Source organism: Salmo salar, chromosome ssa13, assembly GCF_905237065.1.
Source record: "Salmo salar chromosome ssa13, Ssal_v3.1, whole genome shotgun sequence".
NCBI classification, from domain to species: Eukaryota; Metazoa; Chordata; class Actinopteri; order Salmoniformes; family Salmonidae; genus Salmo; species Salmo salar.
The window spans coordinates 54565610-54584649 of NC_059454.1; the positions used below are offsets into that span (position 1 = coordinate 54565610).

A 19040-nucleotide genomic window follows, 5' to 3' on the forward strand; every position below is an offset into this window, starting at 1 on the left:
GGAAGTTGGTGGAAGTCTTCCTCCTCATCGACATGTGGCCATAACCTCAAATCTCACAACCACCGCCTAATTCACATATTTTACTGTACTTGACTGAACCAACAGTATATGAGGCTATCTGTTACAGAATCCATCAATACGGTAGATGTATGGTAGTACTATTTGTACACTACCAGGAAGGATATCAGCGGTCCATTGTACTGGCATGATAAGTGGAATTATCAGAAGAAAAGTCACAAGTATGCAACTCTGTAACAAAACAAAAGGACAAACAGAATCACCTTGGACAAATGATTGAATTAGCCAATGAGAGAGAGCGAGAGCGAGAGAGAGAGATGGGAAGAGACAAAAATAAGAGAGAAAAGCCTAGGCCTTTATTTCGTATCTTGTTATCCAGGAATGTAATCAGATTAGTGAACTTCTTATGGGTCAAATGACGCTGAGAAAGTCGTTTTGTAACCGGTCTGTCAACAAATAAAATAAAGCTCTGCTTGTGGAGTAATGTGTCCTTCTGACTGTTACAACCTCTAAGATTGAAGTGTGAAACATTGTTATGGTATTAAACACACTGTTCCTCTGTCCAGATCAAACTCTGACACATCATCTGCTCTTTTCGGTCTTCTTTATTAGGTTACACTGCTAATACAGATCAATTTCAAGATAATCTAGTCAAGTTCTGTGTGGTACTTCAAATTGTGTGTTATTGACAAGAGTGAGAAAGCGTGACTGCATGTGTGTTTCGTGTGTGTGCCTATGTGTGTGAGTGTGCGTGCCTGTGTACTGTATTGTGTGTATGATGTGTGTGTGTAATTAGGTGTGTAATTGTGATTAATCTTAATGAACGTCATCGTTTACTGCCCATCTCTACATGATGGCCACTCAGAAAGTGACCTTCGTTCTAGCCCCATAGCAGCTGACTCAGGGTTTCTGTGATGCTTACTGCTGAACCAAGGTAAAAGCGAAAAGTCAAGGGAATGACAAGAGCAGATCAGGGAGATATCTACTGGGTCTGCTCCAGGGCTTTGTCCCTCTAAACCTCTCTTCTGCAGTGTCATCCTCAACACAATGACATAGCCACATCATTAAGTCCACACTGGCTTTATCTCGACCTCACCGTTTTTCAAAGAGTTGAAAAAGACACTGGTGCATCAGAGTTCTCCCTCACTAACTTTTAATTAAATAAATGGGATGCATCAGTGGCTTTGCTAAAAGAGGTTCTCAGTCTCAGTAGTCTCACTGCAATCGAAGAATGAGTATACCTGACTCATGCTCACACAGCATGTGTAGTGTGCAACCACTACAGTGCTTCCTGTACATCTCCCTTCTAGACCATGTTTCCCCTGTGAAGAGAGCATCTCGTCTCACAGTCTGACAAAGAGCAATGGTCAAGAGCAATCATTCCCTTCAATGTTTCTGGTTAATGGTCACAATAGGTTGCACAGAGAATGGAAGTACCCTCTTTTCCTGCTAAAAGCAACAAAATTGAGTGGCTCAAGAGATCAACGATAATAGTCTTTCGCACCAGACTCATAGGCTCTCTTCCTCAGCAGTACTGCTGTTGACAGCAACTACCTCTACACCAACACAAACATGACCTCCCATTTGGTGCCCTTGCTGTTCAGTGCCCCCAAAGAACCTGTAGACCAGGGGTAGGTAACTAGATTCAGCTGCTAGATGATTTTTGTCTAAGTGGATGGTCGGGGGGCCGTAACATAATATAATCATTTGTACACTGCAAATTGAGACATGATCACGTCTCTTTTATTATTTTTGAGAATACTTAGCAACAGATTTTTTTTTAACCAAAAACTGCTTCGTACTGTAGGGTCGCTAACTCTAAAATAATTGCTTGGCATACAATGGCCTATACAACTTCAATGTACATAATAGAGGGAGGAAGTTCACATGGCAGCCCCAATGTGAAATGACATGCAGTGGTTGGCGTAAAATACACCAGGGCAGCAGACATTTACGCAGCACCATGCTGCACACAGAGTGTTCTACACAGAACCATTCTGTACACAGTAGCTGTGTTTGAATACCCATACTGACATACTGTATACTACATACTACATACTATTAGTTCATTTTAGTATAATGAAAACGAACGGTCTCCTTCCAATTGTGTAATAGCGCTTTCCCTGTCTACCGGAAGTTGATGCTGTTGCTATGCAACTTCTTGCTAGCTTGTTAGCATAGCTAACAAGTTACTAGCTTGACATCTTACAACTTCATTAAAAAATGTCTATTGAGAACGCACAAAGACTATACCACTTAGCTAAGCCAAGAATGACTTGAATAATCAAGTCAATAAACATTGGGTAGTTCGTTAGATAGCATATAGTTAACATACTGACAAGTTCAATGTATTAGTAGCCAACCAACAAGCAACTGCTGTAATGATATGCTATGCGGTGCATAAGGCTAGCGAAGCTAACAAATTGTCAGACAGCATAACGTGTAACGTAATTTATTTGAAAAGTCAATACTTTAATACATTGCTTAACTTTTTTTTTAAACATTTGTCATAATTAGTTGAAGCAATGAATTTGTATCTGCTCTCGTCGGACTTTGGCTGCATATTTTCCATCATTTATTTCAAATCTGAAAATGTTGTTAAGCCACACTCATTTTCTGAAGAATTTCATTATAGGCCCCAAAAGCACGGACATATTGTCCACTGCTTGTATACTTTGTATTTGGGCTAATGTACTAGGACATACGGCAACTTTTGGTATACTAACTATATCCATACTATGACTAATAAGCATACTACATACTCAATTTACATCACAGCTAGTGTGTTCTACACAGCACCATGCTGTACACAGACAGTATCATGGTTCCACCTGTCACCAGAGGACGGCAGACACCGTCCTAGAGACATTAACGACACTAAGGTGTGTCCTATTTACTCATTATGATTTCCCTGATGAAAGAGGTGTGTTTTCTGTTGTCCTTTGCTGAAGCTTGAATTGTTTACTGTATGCGGTTGTTTCCTGAGTGAGTTTGAGACTTAGTGTTTGTTGTTTTTTCTAGTGTACTGTGATCCTGCGGCTACTGTTTATCAGTAAAGTATTATGTTTATCCTTAACCACTGATTCCTTGTCTGGTCTCTAATCTGCACCTGGGTCCAACCTCACCACGTCACACACAGTGTGTTCTACACTGTGTACATCGTGAAACTATGAGACATGAGATGAATAAGGCACTAGAGGGATATTTACTGTTTGCAACTGATTGTAACACTCTCAATTCCAGTGCAGTTAGACATAAACTTTCATGAATCATCCGAAACCCCCTCTTAACTTCTTTCTCAGAAACAGGGACCTGGTCCTACTGCTTTTCAGTGACTAGGAAAACAACTGTCCCGTAACAACAGATCTATTCATAGCTAATATACTGAGTCGCTCAGTCTTTATTTGGAATGTGGAACAGCATGCGTAGCGAAGGTATGCTGGGCCTCAGTGTACATGGACAGGGCTTCTGTGTAGCGCAACAGAATTCAGCAAGGCTAAAACCCATGTAGCCTTCTCTAGGTCTGCTCTCCTATTTAAATCATCAAATGGAACGTCTGAGCATATTGGAATAAGTAGATCAGCCACAGTAGACAACGGCTATGAACAGTGTCTCGACTATCTGTGGGATATGTCACACACACCATCTTCAGAGAAGATTACTCAGATGAAAAGTACAAGCCAAACATTTATACCTGACATTTCTTTCTATCCTATTCCCACTCCTCCCTGTGTGATCAAATTACAACTCTGCCGTCAAGTTAGAGATAGATTTTGTTCCTGGCTAAGTGTCTAAACAAACTGCAGGTTGAGATATATAAACCACAGAGTTATCATGGGAAATCATCCCTTCACATCGACACTATGAAAGACAGTTATTATGGCATTGCCAAGTTATATTCGTAGGGATGGAGGTAAACAAAGAAAATGTTGATTTATGAAGCGTTGGCCTGTTGTCATGGATTTAAAAGACAGTCTCACTACTCCCCCTGGTGTGTGAATGCTGACATCCCTGGCAAGGCTTGTGGGCGGTGGTAGAGAAGTGGTGTGGTATTTGAGGATGATTGACACACAGTCTGTTTAAAGCCATCCATTATACATTCAGTTAAAAAGGGAAGTAGTGCTAGACAGTGAGACAAAACTGATAGTCTGTCTGGTTTCGATGAACACAACGAAAATGCTGTCTACACTTCATACCCTTATCACAGTCTCTCTGTTGGCATGTAAGTCCTGCCTGTCTTAATCTCTGTAAACCATGAACCTCAGTCAGGTAAAACGAATCAATCAAAAACTTAAGGAAATGTCTAACGCATTCTTCTGTTTGTCCGAGACTGGCGCACTATTGAGGTCCCACTAATGTGTCCGCGATTGTGTTTTTGTTGCCTGCAGTGTGTGATGGCGTCATGGAGACAGTGGTTGGTGTTGCAGGTAGGACGGTATCTCTGACCTGCAGGTATGACCTCGCTACCCTGGGTCTGACAGAGGTGTGCTGGGGGAGAGGAGCACAGCCGTCTCTCTTCGGCTGTGAGAACACAGTCATTGCTACTAATGGAGTAGAGGTGACCTACAGGAGGTCCAACAGACACAGGTTACCAGGGAAGCTTCGGAGTGGAGATGTCTCTCTCACTATCTACAACGTCGGAGAGGGAGACTCTGGGTTCTACCACTGCCGTGTGGCGCTATCAGGACTGTTCAACGACCTGACGCAAACCGTTCATTTAATTGTTCGACAAGGTGAGAATATACAACTGTTATCATGAATACAAAGGTTAGGGCTGGGAATTGTCAGGGACCTCACGATGATACACTAGATGGCCATGGGTATGTGGACAACTGTTCGTCAAACATCTCATTCCTACATCATGGGCATTAATATGGAGTTGGTCCCCACTTTGCTGCTATTACAGCCTCTACTGTTCTTGGGAAGGCTTTCCACTAGATGTTGGAACATTGCTGCGAGGACTTGCTTCCATTCAGCCATAAGAGCATTAGTGAGGTTGGGCACTGATTTTGGGCAATTAGGCCTGGCTCACAATTGGCATTCCAATTAATCCCAAAGGTATTCGATGGGGTTGAGGTCAGGGCTCTGTGCAGGCCAGTCAAGTTCTTCCACAATTTGACAAACCATTTCTGTATGGACCTCGCTTTGTGCACAGGGGCATTGTCATGCTGAAACAGGAAACGACCTTCCCAAAACTGTTGCCACAAGGTGGAAGCACCGAATCGTCTAAAATGTCATTGTATACTGTAGCATTCAGATTTCCCTTCACTGGAACTAAGGGGCCTAACAGAAACCATAAAAAACAGCCCCAGACCATTATTCCTCCTCCACCAAACTTTACAGTTGGCACTATGCATTTAGGCAGGTAGCGTTCTCTTGGCATCCACCAAACCCAGATTGTCCGTCGGGCTGCCAGATGGTGAAGCGTGATTTATCACTCCAGAGAACATGTTTCCACTGCTCCAAAGTCCAATGGCATCAAGCTTTACACCACTCCAGCCGACGCTTGGCATTGCGCATGGTGATCTTAGGCTTGTGTGCGGCTGCTCGGCCATGGAAACCCATTTCATGAAGCTCCCGACTAACAGTTATTGTGCTGATGTTGCTTCCAGTTTGGAACTCGGTAGTGAGTGATGCAAACGAGGACAGACAATTTTTACACGCTATGCGCTTCAGCACTCGGCTGTGCCATTTGAGGAGGTTGTGCGGCCTACTACTTTGCGGCTGAGTCGTTGTTGCTCCTAGACGCTTCCACTTCAAAATAACAGCACTTACTGTTGCCTGTGGCAACTCTAGCAGGGTAGAAATTTGACAAACTGCCTTGTCGGAAAGGTGGCATCCTATGACGGTGCCACGTTGAAAGTCACTGAGCTCTTAATTACGGGCCATTCTATTGCCAATGTTTGTCTATGGAGATTGCATGGCTGTGTGCTCGATTTTATACACCTGTCAGCAATGAGTGTGACTGAAGTAGCCGAATCCACTCATTTGAAGGGGTGTCCACATATTTTTGACCATGTAGTGTACTTAGGTGCCAATATGATATGTATTCAGATTCTCACAATTCTATATGTATTATGATTCGATACTGTGATTTTATTGCGATTTGATGTTCCAAACATATTGCTCAACACAGAGTGCATTTGGAAAGTATTCAGACCCCTTGATTTTTTCCACATTTTGTTACGTTACAGCCTTATTCTAAAATGGATTAAATAGTTTTTTCCCCCTCATCAATCTACACACAATACCCCATAATGACAAAGCAAAAACAGGTTTTTAGAAATGTTTGCAAATGTATTAAAAATAAAAAAGTATTCAGACCCTTTACTCTGTACTTTGTTGAAGCACCTTTGGCAGCGCTTACAGCCTCGATTCTTCTTGGATATGACGTTACAAGCATGGCACACCTCTATTTGGGGAGTTTCTCCCATTCTTCTCTGCAGATCTTCTCAAGCTCTGTCAGGTTGGATGGGGAGCGTCGCTGCACAACTATTATCAGGTCTCTCCAGAGATGTTCGATCGGGTTCAAGTCCGGGCTCTGGCTGGACAACTCAAGGACATTCAGAGACTTGTACCGAAGCCACTCCTGCTTTGTCCTGGCTGTGTGCTTAGGGTTGTTGTCCTGTTGGAAGATGAACCTTCGCCCCAGTCTGACGTCCAGAGCGCTCTGTAGCAGGTTTTCATCAATGATCTCTCTGTACTTTGCTCTGTTAATCTTTCCCTTGATCCTGACTAGTCTCCCAATCCCTGCCACTGAAAAACATCCCCACAGCATGATGCTGCCACCACGATGCTTCACTGTAGGGATAGTACAAGGTCTCCTCCAGATCTGAAGATTGGTATTCAGGCCAAAGAGTTCAATCTTGGTTTCATCAGACCAGAGAATCTTGGAAGTTCTACGAAGAGTCTTGGTGGTTCCAAACTTCTTCCATTTAAGAATGATGGAGGCCATCCCATCCAGGCTGTGTAAGAGCTATTTGACCAAGAAGGAGAGTGATGGAGTGCTGCATCAGATGACCTGGCCGCCACAATCACCCAACCTTTTGTTATATTTAAAAATATATATTTCACCTTTATTTAACCAGGTAGGCCAGTTGAGAACAAGTTCTCATTTACAACTGTGACCTGGCCAAGATAAAGCAAAGCAGTGCGACAAAATCAACACAGAGTTACACATAAACAAACGTACAGTCAATAACACAATAGAAAAATCTATGTACAGTGTGTGCAAATGTAGAAGAGTAGGGAGGTAAGACAATAAATAGGCCATAGAGGCGAAATAATTACAATTTAGCATTAACACTGGAGTGATAGATGTGCAGATGATGATGTGCAAGTAGAGATACTGGGGTGCAAAAGAGCAAGAGGATAAATAGCAGTATGGGGATGAGGTAGTTAGGCAGATGGGCTGTGTACAGGTGCAGTGATCGGTAAGCTGCTCTGACAGCTAATGCTTAAAGTTAGAGAGGGAGATATAAGACTCCAGCTTCAGTGATTTTTGCAATTCGTTCCAGTCATTGGCAGCAGAGAACTGGAAGGAAAGGCGGCCAAAGGAAGTGTTGGCTTTGGGGATGACCAGTGAAATATACCTGCTAGAGCGCGTGCTATGGGTGGGTGTTGCTATGGTGACTAGTGAGCTGAGATAAGGCGGGGCTTTACCTAGCAAAAACGTATAGATGACCTGGAGCCAGTGGGTTTGGCGACTAATATGTAGCGAGGACCAGCCAGCGAGAGTATACAGGTTGCAGTGGTGGGTAGTATATGGGGCTTTGGTGACAAAACGGATGGCACTGTGATAGACTACATCCAATTTGCTGAGTAGAGTGTTGGAGGTTATTTTGTAAATGACAGCCAAAGTCATGTATCGGTAGGATAGCCAGTTTTACGAGGGTATGTTTAGCAGCATGAGTGTAGGAGGCTTTGTTGCGAAATAGGAAGCCGATTCTAGATCTAATTTTGGATTGGAGATGCTTAATGTGTGTCTGGAAGGAGAGTTTACAGTCTAACCAGACACCTAGGTATTTGTAGTTGTCCACATATTCAGAACCGTCAGAACCGTCCAGAGTAATGATACTTGTCGGGTGGGCGGGTGAAGGCAACAATCGGTTGAAGAGCATGCATTTAAAAAAAAAAAAAAAAGTTTGGTAAATATATATATCCATATACATACACGCATGCATAGATATACCCATATAAACATACATACCTATATAGACATACATACTTTTTTTTAGAATATACCTTTATTATTCCCCGCAAATCCTTCCACCCTTCCCCCAATTGGAGTAAACTAATAAACAATAAGACTTAGGTTTCTACCTTCAGTATATACATCTCATGCATATTTTACAGACACAATCTATTTTACAATAGTTATATTTTGTTTGTTTTTAGTCCTTCCTCTATTTCTGATGTCCATCCAGTTTGATTTCTATTAGTAACGGTGCTATTTCACAAAAGTTCTGAACATTAATATATTTTACAGACCCCGTATGTTTTACATTGGTTATCTTGTTATTAGTCCCACCCTTCAGCTCCATTCAACCCCACCCATCTATTTCTCAACATCATCCATTTCGGATTTCTATTTGCCACATATTTTTCATCTGTGCAGTGATGCTTCACAAAAGTATTGAACCTTTCTATTCTTATAGCTTCTACAGATTGTAAATTAAAGATAAACATTTTTGCTAAAATAATTATTATATTATTGATTGATTGACTATGGCTTTTCAAATCACCCAGTATTGCTATCTGCAGCGTTAGGCAAATGTTGCAATTCTTCAGCCCTTCCTGGACCTGTGACCAAAAACGAGCTACATATGGACAATACCAAAATAAAAGATCTAATGACTCTGCCTCCTCACAGCAGAATCTGCAGAGCTGGGAAGATTGTATCCCCCATATATATAACATTCTATTGGTTGCAAGAATTTTGCATAGTAATTTAAATTGAAAAATTTGAAGTTTTGAATCCGGCGTTGTTTTGCGTATCAATTCATAAACCATGTGCCATGGAATGGGTACATCGAAAATCTCTTCAACTATTTTGCAATTTATATGGCACAACTGTCAGTTTTTTGGTCCCTAAATGAAATGGTATATGTTTTTATTTATCACACTTTTCTTTAATCATTTACGTTCTTTAATACAGGGCCGACATACAAGTTCCTTACTTTTTCCCCTCCTACTTGCCTCTTCCATTTTTGTGGTAATGCTGCAATTAATTGTTTGTAATTTTGGGAAGAGCAGACATTTCCATATGTCTGTGTTAGCTGCATGTGTGACATAACTCCACCAGTCCTATTTATGATATCATTCACAAAAAATATACATTTTTTGAACATTTCTTCGAAAAATATATATTTTTTTATCAATTAGTATATTTGAGTTTAACCACAATATTTGTTGTATTATTTGTTCTCTTTTCAGGTGGATTAAACTGAAATTGCAATCAACTCTCTAAGGCTTGTTTAAAAAAATAACGATATTTTGGAGATTATTTCCTTTTCAAACAACCGAAAGTGAGCAGGTGTAACCTGAATAATGTGAAAAAGGCCCTTCTTGAACATAGGATGAGACATTCTTACCAATTTACTAGAGAACCAGTTTGGATTTAAGTATAGCTTTTGTATGACTGATGCCTTTAGCAAGAGGTCTAATGCTTTAATATTTAATCATTTCTGTCCTCCTAATTCATATTAGTTCTATAAATTTGCCCTTTTCATTTTGTTTGGCTTGCCGTTCCAAATAAAATGGAATATTTTTTGTTCATATAATTTAAAAATCAGGTCACTAGGTGTAGACAAAACCATAAGCAAATAGGTCAACTGTGATATGACTAAATAGTTAATCAAGGTGATTTTTCCACAAATAGACAGGTATTTTCCTTTCCATGGTAGCAAGATCTTATCTATTTTTGCTAACTTTCTATAAACATTTATTGGAGTGAGATAATTTCTTTCTTTTGGGATTCATATACCAAGTATGTCCACATCTCCGTCAGACCATTTAATTGGTAAACTACATGGTAATGTAAAATTAGCATTTTTTTGTGATCCAATACGTAATATAGTACACTTATCATAATTTTGCTTTAATCCAGAGAGGATAGCAAAAGTATCTAGATCCTCTATGAGGCCGTGGAGAGATTCTAATTGTGGTTTTAAAAGAAAACATGAATCATCAGCGTACAATGACACCTTAGCTTTTAAGCCACAGATTTCTAATACCTTAATATAATTGTTTGATCTAATTTTAACAGCTAACATTTCGATGGCAATAATAAATAGATACGCCGATATTGGACAACCTTGTTTTACTCCTCTAGATAGTTAAACATTTTCTGAGATGTAGCCATTATTTACTATTTTACACCTAGGGTTACTATACATAATTTTAACCAATTTTATAAGAGATTCCCCAAAATTCAAATATTCTAGGCATTTATATATAAACTCCAGTCGTACTTTATCAAAAGCCTTTTCAAAATCAGATATGAAAACCAGGCCTGGTGTCCCCGATATTTCATAGTATTCTATTGTTTCCAGTACTTGTCTTATATTATCTCCAATGTATCGTCCATGTAAAAAACCTGTCTGATTAGGATGAATAATATCTGACAATACTTTTTCAATTCTATGCGCAAAGCATTTTGCTAGGATTTTTGCATCACAACACTGAAGCGTAAGAGGTCTCCAATTTTTTAAATGATCTGGATCTTTATATATACCATTTGGGTCCTGTTTCAGTAATAATGATATCAAACCTTCTTGTTGGGTGTCTGATAATCTACCATTTATATAGGAGTGGTTAAAACATGCTAATAATGGTCCTCTGAGTATATGAAAAAGTGTTGTATACTTCCACTGGTATGCCATCCAGCCCTGGAGTTTTCCCATCCTTAAAGGCGCCAATTGCATCAAGTAGTTCCTCTGTAATTTGGCCTTCACATGAGTCCTTCTGTACAGATGTTAATTTTACATTATTATTAGGAAAAGAATCCATACAATTAGTTTCAGTTAGTGGAGATGGAGGAGACTGAAACAAAAACATATCCTTAAAGTATTTTACTTCCTCTTTCAAAATATAATTCGGTGAATCATGCGTGACTCCAAGAAATTGGTAGCATTTCTATATTGAAGATTGAAAAATAATTTGGTGCATTTTCCCCCATATTCCATCCAGTTCGCTTTATTTTTATTATATATTACACTGGATCTTTCTTGAATAAGTTCCTCCATTTCTTTTTGTTTTTCCTCTAACTTATTCTGTGCCTTTATGGTACAGTTTTTATTGCCATCTAACTGTACTGCTAGTCCTTCAATTTCCTTTATTAACATGGACTCTTTTGATCTAAATTGCTTTTGTTTTAGAGATGAGTACTGAATTGCATGGCCTCTAAAGGCACACTTAAAGGCGTCCCATACAATAAGGGGATCTGCTGTACCTATGTTATGTCTGAAAAAGTCAGTTATAAATTCTTATGCCCTAGTTCTAAACAATTTATCATCTAGTAGGCTTTGATTATATTTCCAGTATCCTCGCCCACGTGGAAATTCTGTAAGAGTAATATATATGCCAATTATGTGATAATCCGACCGCATTCTGTCCCCTATCAACACTTTTTTACCTTTTGGTGCCAGAGAGAATGGCATAAGAAGTTGATTAAGCCTCCGCCATGTATATCTCACTAGGTCAGGGTATTTAAGTCTCCATATATCCACTAATTCCAATATATCCATGACACTCATGATTTCCTTAAGTGCCTGAGGGTGATAGTTTGTAGTGTGATTTCCTTTCTGGTCCATAGAGGTATTTAAGACCATATTAATATCTCCCACCATAATAATAGAGTCTAGTGTTGCTTGTAGAGTTGATAAATTCTTATATATATTTTCAAAGAAGCTTGGATCATCATTATTTGGACCGTATAGGTTAATAAGGCATATATGTTTATTGTCCAATAACATATTTAAAATAATCCATCTACCTTGATGATCTGTTTGGACAATTTGCACATTTGGATCATAATTACTGTTAATTAAAACCATCACCCCTTTTGAATTTCTTTGCCCCATGGGAGAAATATATTTCACCCCCCCAGTCCTTTTCCACAAAACTTCATCTAAAATTGTTGAATGGGTTTCCTATAAACAATAGATACTATATTCCTTCTCTTTAGCCAGGTAAATACTGATCGCCTTTTCTTATTATCTGCTAGGCCATTACAACAATAACTGGCTATACTTACTTCACCACTTACCATAATGAGACACAACTTTCAATTTTATTTATCTAAATATATGTTTGTAAACGTACCATTAAAAAGTAACATAATGATTGAGCATCTATATAGCTGTACCATGATATTTGCATTGCTACTACTTAAACCTCCAATTGGTCCCTACTATTCCACCCGCTAAAAGCCTTCCTCATCCCTAGTTGGGTTGTCATCCCAATGCCCGGCAGACCACCCCCGACCCCCCGTATCCCATAGCCCGGAACAGACTGGGATCCATCCTTCGAAAAGAGCACACAGTGCCATTTACAGAACAGAAGTAGATCAACTGCCAAATGTATTTCCAACGCCCTAACCTCAATTTGTATTATATATTGCCATCAATATATATTGCCATATATATATATAGCCATATATATTGCCATATTGCCATATATATATATATATATATATATATATATATATATATATATATATATATATATATATATATATATACACACACTGCTCAAAAAAATAAAGGGAACACTTAAACAACACAATGCAACTCCAAGTCAATCACACTCTGTGAAATCAAACTGTCCACTTAGGAAGCAACACTGATTGACAATACATTTCACATGCTGTTGTGCAAATGGAATAGACAACAGGTGGAAATTATAGGCAATTAGCAAGACACCCCCAATAAAGGAGTGGTTCGGCAGGTGGTGACCACAGACCACTTCTCAGTTCTTATGCTTCCTGGCTGATGTTTTGGTCACTTTTGAATGCTGGCGGTGCTTTCACTCTAGTGGTAGCATGAGACGGAGTCTACAACCCACACAAGTGGCTCAGGTAGTGCAGCTCATCCAGGATGGCACATCAATGTGAGCTGTGGCAAGAAGGTTTGCTGTGTCTGTCAGCGAAGTGTCCAGAGCATGGAGGCGCTACCAGGAGACAGGCCAGTACATCAGGAGACGTGGAGGAGGCCGTAGGAGGGCAACAACCCAGCAGCAGGACCGCTACCTCCACCTTTGTGCAAGGAGGAGCAGGAGGAGCACTGCCAGAGCCCTGCAAAATGACCTCCAGCAGGCCACAAATGTGCATGTGTCTGCTCAAACGGTCAGAAACAGACTCCATGAGGGTGGTATGAGGGCCCGACGTCCACAGGTGGGGGTTGTGCTTACAGCCCAACACCGTGCAGGGCGTTTGGCATTTGCCAGAGAACACCAAGATTGGCAAATTCGCCACTGGCGCCCTGTGCTCTTCACAGATGAAGCAGGTTCACACTGAGCACATGTGACAGCCGTGACAGAGTCTGGAGATGCCGTGGAGAACGTTCTGCTGCCTGCAACATCCTCCAGCATGACCGGTTTGGCGGTGGGTCAGTCATGGTGTGGGGTGGCATTTCTTTGGGGGGCCGCACAGCCCTCCATGTGCTCGCCAGAGGTAGCCTGACTGCCATTAGGTACCGAGATGAGATCCTCAGACCCCTTGTGAGACCATATGCTGGTGCGATTGGCCCTGGGTTCCTCCTAATGCAAACAATGCTAGACCTCATGTGGCTGGAGTGTGTCAGCAGTTCCTGCAAGAGGAAGGCATTGATGCTATGGACTGGCCTGCCCGTTCCCCAGACCTGAATCCAATTGAGCACATCTGGGACATCATGTCTCGCTCCATCCACCAACGCCACGTTGCACCACAGACTGTCCAGGAGTTGGCGGATGCTTTAGTCCAGGTCTGGGAGGAGATCCCTCAGGAGACCATCCACCACCTCATCAGGAGCATGCCCAGGCGTTGTAGGGAGGTCATACAGGCACGTGGAGGCCACACACACTACTGAGCCTCATTTTGACATGTTTTAAGGACATTTCATCAAAGTTGGATCAGCCTGTAGTGTGGTTTTTCACTTTAATTTTGAGTGTGACTCCAAATCCAGACCTCCATGGGTTGATAAATTGGATTTCCATTGATTATTTTTGTGTGATTTTGTTGTCAGCACATTCAACTATGTAAAGAAAAAAGTATTTAATAAGATTATTTCATTCATTCAGATCTAGGATGTGTTATTTTAGTGTTCCCTTTATTTTTTTGAGCAGTATATATATATTTTAAGAATCCTGTTTCTGTCATAGCTGTCGTGGAAGAGAGAATGGGACCAAGGCGCAGCGGGTTGCGTGCTCAACATATTTATTAAATAAAATGCGAACACCACGGAAAAACAATAAACAAACTAACGACAGGAACAGAGAAGCAGGCTCAACAAAAGCAGTGCTATCAAACAACTACCCACAAGTGACAAACAAAACACACACCTATTTATAGGACTCCCAATCAGAGGCAACTAGAAACACCTGCCTCCAATTGAGAGTCCAGCACCCAACCTACACATAGAAAACTACCCTAGAACATACACATAGAAATACAAACATAGACCAGTGACCAAAAAACCCCGTAATACATAAATAAACTACCCTCTGCCACGTCCTGACCAAACTACAATAACAAATTATCCTCTATACTGGTCAGGACGTGACAGTTTCTTATTTTCCATAATTAGTTATTAATATTTGTAGTAATGTAGGCAATTTATGAAAAGGATTTTACCTCTCACCAGTCTCGCCATTATCAAAATTACATTATTACAAGCAATTATTATATTAGCAAACAATTGTTGTGAATCATCCTCTATTGTCCCTAACATCTTTTACTTCTTCGCAACAGTTGTGGGATACACACATACACCCACACACACACTCATACACACTCAACCCTTTCCCCCCACACAACCATAGGCTCACATTCTCAACAGTTGCACCATCCCAGAACCCAACTCAAGAAAGGTCTTGATTTACAAATGCATTTACAGCTGCAGCCATATGAGAAGATGATGGAGGTCAAATGTACACCTTTTCCCTGAAACACCCACAACACGGTCCCCCGTATTGGCCCCGTATTGGCCAGATGTATAAAGAATTGTGACGTCTGCACAGAGGTGGATCAGAGAATCACCAGCAGCAAGAGCGACATCATTGATATATACAGAGAAAAGAGTCGGCCCGATAATTGAACCCTGTGACTCCCCCATAGAGACTGCCAGAGGTCCAGGCAACAGTCCCTCTGAACTCTATCTGAGAAGTATTTGGTGAACCAGGCGAGGCAGTCATTTGAGAAACCAGGGCTGTTGAGTCTGCCAATAAGAATGTGGTGATTGACAGAGTCGAAAGCCTTGGCCAGGTCGATGAAGACGGCTGCACAGTACTGTCTTTTATCGATGGCGGTTATGATATCGTTTAGGACCTTGAGCATGGCTGAGGTGCACCCATGACCAGCTCGGAAACCAGATTGGATAGTGGAGAAGGTACGATGGGATTCAAAATGGTCGGTGGGGTAGGGGTAGCCAGGTGGAAAGCATGGCCAGCCGTAGAAAAATGCTTATTGAAATGATCGATTATCGTAGATTTATCGGTGGTGACACTGTTTCCTAGCCTCAGTGCAGTGGGCAGCTGGGAGGAGGTGCTCTTATTCTCCATGGACTTTACAGTGTCCCAAAACTGACTTCCCTGAAAAGTTGCATATCGCCGGGGCTATTCGATGCTAATGCAGAACGCCACAGGATGTTTTTGTGCTGGTCAAGGGCAGTCAAGTCTGAAGTGAACCAAGGGCTATATCTGTTCTTAGTTCTACATTTTTTTGAATGGGACATGCTTTATTTAAGATGGTGAGGAAAGCACTTTTAAAGAGCAACCAGGTAGAGAAAAAGCAGTCCGATATGCTCTGAGTTGATATCGCACTGTGCAGACTGGCAGGAATTGACCGGGTTGAGGCTGGCTGATGTCCGAGTTAACGGTTAGGACCGCTAGCGGTGGCTAACTGACTACTAGCTAGTAGCTAGTTAGCTGGCTAACTTCTGATGGGGGGTTCTGGTTCTAAAGTATAAAAATAGCAGATCCGTACCACATTGGGTGAGGCGGGTTGCAGGAGAGTATATTCAGTCCGTAGATGGAAAGTCAGATTAAAATATATACATAAGAAATTAAAATACATACAAAGAAAGCGATATAAACATGTTACAGGACAAGACAAATACACGTCTGACTGCTACGCCATCTTGGTGTAGATACACACGTCTGACTGCTACGCGATGTAGAGGTTAACCCAGACCCTGCAGCCCCCTTCGACCTCAACCCAGTTGAGATGGTTTGGGATGAGGTGGACTGCAGAGTGAAGGATAAGCAGCCAACAAGTGCTCAGCATATGTGGGAACTCCTTCAAGATTGTTGGAAAAGCATTCCAGGTGAAGATGGTTGAGAGAATGCCAAGAGTGTGCAAGCTGTCATCAAGGCAAAGGGTGGCTACTTTGAAGAATCTCAAATATAAAATATAATTTGATTTGTTTAACACTCTTTTGGTTACTACATTATTCCATATATGTTATTTCATAGTTTTTATGTCTTCACTATTATTCTGCAATGTAGAAATTAGTAAAAATTAAGAAAAACCCTTGAAGGAGTAGGTGTGCCCAAACTTTTGACTGGTACTGTAACATCAATAATATACCGATATGTAGCTGTATTGATTTTCCTCCCCATCACAAATAGTGTGGCTTCTGTTTAATTGACGCATAAATCATGAATGATTATTCTATTGCAATAAGGGCCATTGCTACTATGCAAAATGTGCACTTTTTCTAGAAACAACAAGCCTATAAAAACCATAGTTATAATTTTGAAACCGTCTGTAATATCACCTTATTTAATGTGTTTTTAAATAGAAATCAATGTTGTTGTTCTTTACTCCTGTAGCACCTGTCGTACCAACTCTCATCCCAACTGTCGTACCAACTGTCATCCCAACAGTACCAGCCCAACTCCTGCCCATCACAGACACACCTGGGTCCTCTGTTATACCGGAAAATAACAGACAAGGTATGTTTTGTCTGTCACCGTCTTTAACGTAACCTCGTGTTTCTCCTTATAGTTTGAAGTTTCCTTCAATGTGTTAGACTATATGTTTGTAAACAAAAAAATATCCCATAAAATCTATGCTTTCCTTTCTAACACCTTTTGTCACAACTGCCCCAGCAGTGTTGTGTTTTTAAACAGAAATATATGTTGTGTTTGTTTTTTTACTCCTTTAGCACTTGTCATCCCAACTGTCATCCCAACTATTGTCCCAACCACGACAGAACAACCACTGCCCATCACAGAAACATCAGTGTCCCCTTACACACCAGTGAAGAGCACAGAAGGTATCTGATATCAACACCAACACTGAATATGTTTGATAAACCTGTATTGCACATGAAGATCAGAAAAAGTAATTGATGCTACAGTTAGTCAAGGTTTGAGATGTCGGCATCTTTTTCTTACTAGGTGAGCAAGGTCCTGATATCCTTTATGACTGCACTACAGGCCCAATAATAGGTCTTGTCAAGGGAATTAAGGTACAGTACTACTGGATATGAATCATATAATATCCAAAATAAGCTACATACAACCAGAATATTGTACATAAAAACCTAAATGCCTTATGAGCTTTGATGTAGTAAAATGCAAATCTAATGCAAATACTTCAACATTTCTGTTTCAACTTTGTCTTTAATCACTGTGCCTGAAACAAAACAATGACTGTAACCCACAGCAGAAAATGGCATCTCCATCTCTGGAAAGCTACATAGGACACACTGTCCGAGTGGGAGCAATCGCCTTCATCCCTGGTCTGATCCTAGCAGTTCTTCTTCGTGAGTGGTGGAGCAGTCACAGCAATTACATTTCTTTCATCAATCACGACACAAATATAATACTTTTCTTGTTCTATCAGGGCATTAGCTTAATCAATGTGTTGCAACTGTCTGTTCTTGATCCTATCGTACCAATTCTTTGTTCAGGGGCTAATCATGTCAGAGAAGAATTTAGCTGCTTAAACAGTTTGCCTTTCAAAGTGGATGTGAAAGTGGTGACTCCCGTTAGTTCTGCATAGTGTGCATTAAAAGTCTGTCTGTGCCCCCCCCCCTCTTTCCATGAACTGCTACTGTGCATCTAGGTCTGAGACGGTCCAGAAATAGCCGAGTCAGAGGAGAACCTGCCAGTTCCTCCAGTGTCATTAGCAGGAACCCTAGAGTGGAAATACCCCTCAGTCACCATGATACAGATGCCTGGATCTATGATGCTCCTACAGATGTATAGACTCATCAAAATACATGATCATGTATACTATTTCACTCAATAATTCATAAAGTATTGAGAGAACTAAAGCAATTTAGCGTAGGCATACTCAGTTCTTCAGTTTTTCAACACGTCGTGACATTGCTAATATAGGACCACTCATAAGAGGTTACTTAACACTGAGTTGCACCCCCCCCCCCACCTACTACTATACCCTGTTTAAAGGCACTTACATTTTTTTGTCTTGCCCATTCACCCTCTGAATGACACACATACATAATCCATGTCTCAAGGCTTAAAAATCCTCTTTCAACCTGTCTCCTCCCCTTCATATACACCGATTGAAGTGGATTTAACAAGTGACATTAATTAGGGATTATTGCTTTCAGCTCGATTCACCTGGTCAGTCTATGTTATGGAAAGAGCAGGATTTTTAAAATGTTTTGTATACTCTAGCTATGTTATCTAGCCATGTTTTTTTTGTGATGAGGTGTAATTGAAAAGATAAATAAATACCACTCAAGAGAAAGTTTGTTCCCTTGAGTCTTGATTCTACACTACATAACATTAAATGCAACCTCCCACAGAATTGACATGCGCAAATGGTTTTGGTTTTAATTTCTTTTCAATGA

General features: G+C 40.7%; 1 protein-coding gene across 2 annotated transcripts; it reads left to right on the plus strand.

The window, feature by feature from the left end:
• Window positions 1-4145: 4145 nt before the first annotated feature.
• havcr2 (hepatitis A virus cellular receptor 2) lies at window positions 4146-18629 on the plus strand. 2 transcript variants are annotated; one of them, XM_014136747.2, is made up of 7 exons: window positions 4146-4240; window positions 4407-4751; window positions 17047-17169; window positions 17382-17492; window positions 17617-17687; window positions 17885-17984; window positions 18287-18629. In XM_014136747.2, exons 1-7 carry the CDS (start codon window positions 4180-4182, stop codon window positions 18427-18429), a joined length of 954 nt encoding a protein of 317 aa, XP_013992222.1. In that variant the 5' UTR covers window positions 4146-4179; the 3' UTR covers window positions 18430-18629. The 2 variants fall into 2 exon arrangements, with proteins under 2 accessions (XP_013992222.1, XP_013992223.1); XM_014136748.2 differs by having other exon boundaries at window positions 17888-17984.
• Window positions 18630-19040: the final 411 nt, after the last annotated feature.

Bases quoted from the DNA above. Each gene is read 5' to 3' on its own strand.
- havcr2 (XM_014136747.2), top strand. From the start codon at position 4,180: ATGAACACAACGAAAATGCTGTCTACACTTCATACCCTTATCACAGTC. The intron at 17,170-17,381 runs GTATGTTTTGTC...TTACTCCTTTAG, and splicing joins ACCGGAAAATAACAGACAAG to CACTTGTCATCCCAACTGTC. The intron at 17,688-17,884 runs GTACAGTACTAC...TGTAACCCACAG, and splicing joins GTCTTGTCAAGGGAATTAAG to CAGAAAATGGCATCTCCATC.